General features: G+C 37.1%; 1 protein-coding gene across 2 annotated transcripts; it reads right to left on the reverse strand.

Moving 5' to 3' along the window:
• Positions 1-68: 68 nt before the first annotated feature.
• Positions 69-6,959, reverse strand: LOC101466675 (uncharacterized). 2 transcript variants are annotated; one of them, XM_076890665.1, is made up of 8 exons: positions 6,889-6,949; positions 6,445-6,721; positions 6,098-6,365; positions 5,695-5,841; positions 5,523-5,599; positions 4,451-4,557; positions 3,563-4,008; positions 69-1,982 (listed from the first exon to the last, which is right to left on the reverse strand). In XM_076890665.1, the coding sequence occupies exons 2-8, from the start codon at positions 6,465-6,467 to the stop codon at positions 1,677-1,679; spliced, it is 1,374 nt and encodes a 457-aa protein (XP_076746780.1). In that variant the 5' UTR covers positions 6,468-6,721; positions 6,889-6,949; the 3' UTR covers positions 69-1,676. The 2 variants fall into 2 exon arrangements, with proteins under 2 accessions (XP_076746780.1, XP_004565871.3); XM_004565814.3 differs by having other exon boundaries at positions 6,445-6,959.
• Between the last annotated feature and the right edge of the window lie 287 nt (positions 6,960-7,246).

A 7,246-nucleotide genomic window follows, 5' to 3' on the forward strand; every position in this document is an offset into this window, starting at 1 on the left:
TTACAAGTTGTGAGCATCAAGAAGTTCTGCATGTCTTTATAGAGTCATTAAATCATTACTCATGTAATACATCAGACAGCATATCATTTCAATCATGATCTAAGATGTTATTTATTAACTAATTTACATTTTACATTTCCACAACAAGAATACTAGATGCAAGGACAGTCAAGCTTCAATATTTTAATCAGTATTTAAGAACATGTAAATGAGCTGTGTCAAAGCCAACAAAGTTGGTTAGCAAAGTACGTAGATTTTACCACCATGCAGTATACTGCACATATAAAATGGGCAAAATCAAAATATCTTCAAAGAACTTCTAAATACTGAAGAACTCATCTCTGAATCCCCAGTTTCAGAGGCACTCATCAGAATGAATTGGGTCCTATGGAGCTGTAGTCCAAAATAAAGTAAATTTTATGAAAATTGTAATGTTTTCAATAGATGAGGTTGAAAGACGAGTTAGGCTTCCATTTTTTATTTTTAATCGTACTAAAATATATGTATACGAAACATTAAAAAAAACAAAACAAAAAAAAACTTAAACCTCAACACCAACTACCATTTTGATTTCAGGTATGAAACAAGCACCACCAAGGATCACCATCATTCACTACAACCAACTGTTTCTCATACGTACATGGAAGTTTGTTGTGATTTGAGGACTCTAGACAAGTGGAAGACAAAAGAAGTAGTGGCAGGTCTAAAAGAAGTAATGTCACTAAGATTCATCTACTGTTCTCTGAAACTTCATCAGATGTGATCCGAGTGGAAGGGTGGCTGTCAAAAAAATGTACTCTTAAGGAAAAGAAACAGGGAGAAAGGGCTGAGGTGTGCCAAATTAAACAAAAACAAACTAGACTAAAAATCAGCATCCAACGGTCTCACGGAGTGAGGAATCCAAATTTGGAATTTTTGGTTCATCATTTGTCAGTATGTAGAAAACATAATGACAGAGGTACAACAGTGAGTGTTTACAGCTATCTGTAAAACACAGTGGGGTCTCAGTTTCAGCCTGTGGAGCAGGGGACCATGTTAAAATTGATGGAACACAGAAAAGAGGGTTCAGATTATCATCCGCCATGCACAACCAATTGGAGAGGGTCTAATTGGCTAACCACTTTGTTTTTCAGCATGACAGGGATCCCAAACACACTGTAGATGCAGTAAAAGGCTCAAGTCTTTTAGACAGTGTGGTACGCTTACATTTGGGGTGAGCAAGAGGTGAGACAGAGAATACAGATCTGCGCCGAGTGGTTATCAGATTCTGATTACAAATGCAAAACAAATGTATTTAGATTTATGTTCTTTGGAGGGGAAAACTAACAAATGGAGACAGCCCCCATTGTTTCAGACATTGTGTTGATGTATTTTACTTTCGTTATTTGGCAAAACCTCATTCACAAAGCAACATGAACCTGCATTAAGGAGGCATTAGATAAGCATATAATGCATCAGACAGCAGAGTTTCTATAAAAACACACCCTAGAATATTGTAGGGTGTATTTTGTTGTAATGAAAAGTCTTTGTTACCTGTTCATCAAAGCTGCTGATGACTTGTGAGATACACAACCATTCCTTATGAGTTTAAAAGAGCACCAAATAAGGAATTTAGAAGGTTATGGAAACAACCTCAACAACCACATGCAGGGACACTAACAAGCAGCAGAACTCCCTCACAGGTCAGTAGACTCCCACTGTTCTTTACTTATCCTGGCTCCAGTCACTTCCTGCTCTGTCTTTTCCTCCATCTTAGGCCATGTAAGCCAATCGGGGGTGAGATATTTGAAACTGCCACTTGCTGCAGGAACAAATGAAAATATTGCCGGAGAGGAGAAGTAATCCCGACTGCGGATGCTTGGACAGCCTCTGAAATCCAATCCGGACTGCCCTTGTGGGTTGAGGTAGTGGGCCGATGTTGCTAAGAAGCTGGAATTAGGATAAAACAGAAATCCTCCAAAGTGTGAAAGGCTCATCAGGTCCTGATAACAAGAATAAGATAGATAGAAAAGATTATCCGAGGATCATGGACAGCAACAGCCCAGGTCAAGAGTGGTTTTCAGTCCAGAAAGACTGAAAAAAACCTACAACACACATAATGCTCTAGAAGTGTAAATACATTACATGAGTATTTATTGTATTGTGTATTATTTTTAAAAACCTAAAAGTACAGTAGATCAAGTAATAATAGGAATGGCTTTCATTTTAGTGTTAATTAAAAAAAAAATTCAAAGAATTCCTACTTGTACTTGTCTACTCATTTTTCCAGGGGTACTTAAATGCAGGTAATTCTGCAACTATAGCTATTCAGTTATATAGAGTATCTATATAGACGCATTTTTTAAAAATAGAAAACTCTGCAAATCCCTTTGGAAACTGTTTGAAATACTAAACTAAACTAAGGCATATCCACAGCCTCTGGAAACTTAAAAAGTAGTTCAAACAATATGAAGTTAAGTCAAAAAAAATACAGATGAAGACAATTTTCTCAGTTATCTATAGCATGAGTTAAAAATAAAACATGAGGGTACTTACAGAATGTAAAAAGCAGACACATTCTTCATTAAACTTGCAAGTAATTATGCTGTAATTTCTTTAAAATAATCCTTTTGATTTGTAGAAAAATATAATTTTTTATTATTTAAAATTATGAACAACATCCATCCATCCATTCTCTTCTACCCATCCTTTTCAGGGTTGCAGGGTGAGGGAGGGGGTGGGATGTCTAGTTATGCACAACTATGAGACATTTTAATAAAAAATGTACAACTTTGAAAATAAAATCTGACATCCTACTTTTCTGCTCTTCACTACATTAATTAATGGGCTATATTTACTTAAATTAGGATAACCAATGAGACCACAGTGAGGTAACACACTAGTTGACAGTGAATTATCCTTTCCAACCTTTAAGGTTCCTGTGCAGACAAACCAGCTATATATGTTGTTAAAACATAACCAGTGCTTTGTCCTTTGTGTTTCTTTTAGTATTAAATGTGGAGTGTGCCAGTCTGTACATGTATGACCGGTCAGAAAGACTCTTCAAAAAGTTGCAGTCACATGAGGGTCAAAGCGCCTCTCTCCAGCCTTTGGAAATACATTCTTTGGAAATGCTGACTGCATTTTTTAAACAGATATAAGACTTGTTGTGCATTCTGGGTAGTAAGCACCTTAAAAACATGACCAATGGAAAATGCACTAAGTTTTGCTATAAAAAACACTATTTGTGCTTCATGTGTCTGTTCATATTTACTCTGTAGTTGAATTAAAGTAAAAAAGATAAGTAAATAAAGTATAAGTTAACAGTTAAAATAGGCTAAATCTGCACTTTTTACAACAATTAAATGCTACCTACAGTAGTATGCATAATAAGTATTAAAACACACCATTCTTTAAGTTTGATTACTAATAATACTTCCTATGCTCTAAGTCTCATCATGTGAGCCTTAATGCCTCACTTTGACAGGCACTTAAAGGCTATGGGTGCCCTAATGGATTTTTTTAAGGTTATGCAGAAGTCATTGGATATAGCTTTCAAATTGTGTTTTGTGTTGCTATGTACCTGTGCCATTGCATGTTGTTGATTAATAGGAAGAGGAGTCAGTGCTGGACTCAATCCACATGGCACTACTCTGTCCACGTTGGCACAGCTGTGCCAGGTGTTCAGCCGAGATGAGTGGAAAAGGCCATTTGAAACACTGGGATCCCACAGATATCTGTTTAATTCTGGAGAATAAGCACAGCTGTATGCAAAACCGGTGGAGACATCAGACAGTTGTTCCGTCCTTGCGTCTTGTTTCTGGCAGCGATTTGCTTGGTCAGTTGTTAGGCTGCTGACATGACTTTGTCCGAGGTCCACATCTTTGTGGATCCTGGCTGTAGTCTGCATGGTTGCTTCTGTGATGGAAACCTTTGGCTCTGGTTCTTTTTCCTGGTGTGTTTCACACATCTCTTCTCCAGGAAACTCCTCAGAATTTGTGTCCTTATCACTGTCACTCTCGTGGGGATCTTGCAAAACCAAAATAAACAAGAAACAAGACATATTCATACTTGTTCAAACAACAAAAATTCAACAAAATTCCATTGTATGGGATAATGTCAGATCACTGTCTTAACACAGCCTATAAATATTGAATACAGGTTAAAAAATATATATATATAGGTCACTCATATACAAAGTTAGTTTAGCAAAGATAATTCAAGTTAAAATATGTTTAACTTTAAGTGTACTTATTTTTTTTAATCTTCTATTAAGTGTATATATAACTGAGCCAATCATATCGTATTAACAAAATTAAAATACCACGAAAACTGTGAAAAGTCAACGGTAATCATGGTCATCACGTTTTTAAACCCTTTTCTTAGTTCTGTAAGCTTTTGTGTTTTTTATAGCATAGGGGTTGCACTGACATTATGAATACTGCGCAGGTGAAGTGGTGAATTCGCTCACCTGAAGACTTGGAATTGTGTGAATGCTGTGGAGAGTCTTTTACAGGTTCATGTTTCACGTCAGTCAGCTGTGTCTCTTTAGAGCTGTGGGATGAGTGTTGTAGTTTCCTGATATAACCAAGAACAACACAATAAGAAGAAAAAGGTCACCCGTATCATTGCTGAGTAATAGTGACTTGTGGCAGTTTTGTTCAAACTGACATTACTTTGGTGTTCAGTCGTAAAAAAACGGAACTTCCGCAGTTTTGTTTTTAACTCAGAAGCTCAGAAACAGATTTTATGTGTGAAATTTGGCGTCCTAGAGTAAAAGAGACATTCTGTAAAGCAAAGCATGCAAAGACACATTTGACCTTTTTTAATGGGAAGCTAAAATTTATAGTAATATTCCGTAAACAAGATTAGTGGCTTACTGGGAAAAAATGTTCTTCTAAAGCAACAATTTTTTTTTTTTTTTTTTTTACAAATACTGATGGCTGCAGTTACCAAATTGAGGCCAAAGTGTCTGTGTTTTTTCAAGAAATGTGGGGATGTTAGCACTGAGTTTATAATTATACTCTGTGATTACTTCATGAGGTTTTAGATGCACATTTGACTCCTCTAGCAGTAAAAAGAATTGTCACAGCTACCTGGATTCAGATTTCTTTTAGTAGAGAACACTCTGAAATTGAATTTCCAGTTGAGAAATTAAAACTGCACAAACAAAATAGGATAAATAACACATAAAAAATACACTTGAGGAAATTTTGTTTAGGTTTTGTTTTGTATTTTCCTAGATGTCTCTAGGAAAGAATGAAAAAAAGTGTCCATAATGCTATAAGTAAAATTAATTGATGACTTTGTTTATTGTTTTAACTTTGTTTGAGAAAAAACAGTTATATAAGCACATGTTATCATGTTATTGGCATGATGTTTCATTTTTTAATATCATTGTTATCACCAATACATATAATTTTCATTTACTCCTTTTTGTACTTCTACACAACCACAACAAGGTACTGCAGGGTTTGGTTTCATATAGAAACAAACATGTACATAGTATTTTCTTTTTTTGTAACTTATAAGAAATAACTTGCCTCTTCTCTCTCCTTCCATTGCCAGTATCTCGGAATCCCTTGGCGAAAGGATTGTTGTCTATTTTCAGCTGTGTGATCTAATATTTGATACAAAAGAAACATTTCTTTATGATTGCAGACTCAAAGTCTTCACCTTCCTTTCCACTTTGTTCTAGGGAAGAGAATTCCTTACCTTGTCATTCTGGTAAGCTGTAACTGCGATGAATTCAGTCTCAGAGAACACATATGTCCTAAAAGTGCAGTAAGGCAGCGTTAGGATGTCGTGTGCCTTTACTATATGAAACCTGGGCTGGTACTTGTGCATCGAGTTGAGAATTGTCTGCAAATGAAAAGAATTAGAAAAACTCAAAATTGGAAGCATAGTGCATAGCAAAAATAAAAGGAAAGCGTTAGTAACACTTAAGTGAAAAGAATTTCCCAGCACCCCCAAGCTACTTTACGCATTGAGCGAATTTACTGGATTTCTGTGTTATTGCTCACTAAAAGACCATAAACAGCACGTCTTGATGCGCTCTTTGACAGCATGGTGGTTGTTCAAAGCCACCTTTAAAACAAGGTGTTAGGTGAAAACTTACAAATCCATGCTTGTCTGATATGTTGTTGGTTAGTTTCAGCTTGAGGAAGTTGACCACTTTGGACATCCACTGCTCTCCCGTAGCCGGACTGTCCGGGTGGATGTACATGCGTTTGGGCATCTCGGGGTCCGCCTTGCCAGCCACCATCCAGCGTGAGTTATGGAATTTATATCTACAGTCATCAGCTGCCACGATGTCCATGAGGAGAATATATTTGGCTTTTCTGTCCATCCCCGTGCACCTGGCCCTGAGCGGCGGAAACATACGTCTGCGAGGAGAAGAGACCGTGACAGGAAGCACGCATTCATCAACACCTTTCCATTCATGCGTAAATGTTAGAAAATTACCTCCCAGATTTTGTAATGACCATTTCTGTTCCGCATTTGTGGAACTGTCTCCAAAGCTCACTGGCTTCTAAATAAAGTTTGGGCTCATCTTCTGCTGTTTCCTCGATTTCCACAAGTTCACGAGGCCGAGAAAATAGCGCAGAGCTCTCCGGCGTAGATGTGCGAAGGATCGGATCTACACTGGAATCCAGGCTTCGGTTTGGCGGTCCTCCCGTGGATGCAATTGGGAACAAAGTGAATCCGGACAGGAGAGTCGCGCAGGGAGCCGGATCTCCTCCTGGAAAAGTTTGAGGCACCGCTGCTGAGACGCACAGCTCAGAGAAAGTGCGCATGGTTTCCAAAGAGAAACTTTATTAAGAAGACCTTACAATTTTATACAAAATAAAAACAGTTGCACATAAAAAAAAAATCAGCAAAGCGTGTTAGAGCAAACAGCTGTTATACTTGTTTATCAGCCGAAGGTCCACTACTCTCTAATGCCTCCCAGCTTGTGTCGAAGCCGATTTGCTTATTGACACGTTTGAACTCTTTGTGACACTCGGCAGTGGGTGGGGTTTATTTATGTGGAGAAAAGTGCTGTCCTATGTTGAGTGAAATTCAACTTTATTAATCACAAAACAAAACAGCACATTACACACGAACAACACTGAGATATACAAATAACCAAGACTTGGCTCACTTTAAAATTATTATTATTATTATTTTTAAGTTGCCATTTATAATACAGCACCAATATGCAACATCGCCATAAATATGAAATTATTCAAAGTGTCACTAAAAATTACTTTTTTTTCCTAAATAA

The sequence above is a fragment of the Maylandia zebra genome, linkage group LG12, assembly GCF_041146795.1.
Source record: "Maylandia zebra isolate NMK-2024a linkage group LG12, Mzebra_GT3a, whole genome shotgun sequence".
NCBI classification, from domain to species: domain Eukaryota; kingdom Metazoa; phylum Chordata; class Actinopteri; order Cichliformes; family Cichlidae; genus Maylandia; species Maylandia zebra.

Coding starts and splice junctions, on each gene's coding strand:
- LOC101466675 (XM_004565814.3), bottom strand. CDS start 6,776: ATGCGCACTTTCTCTGAGCTGTGCGTCTCAGCAGCGGTGCCTCAAACT. Junction 6,366..6,444: donor GTCATTACAAAATCTGGGAG/GTAATTTTCTAA, acceptor TTCTCCTCGCAG/ACGTATGTTTCCGCCGCTCA. Junction 1,983..3,562: donor AACAACATGCAATGGCACAG/GTACATAGCAAC, acceptor TCTTGTTATCAG/GACCTGATGAGCCTTTCACA.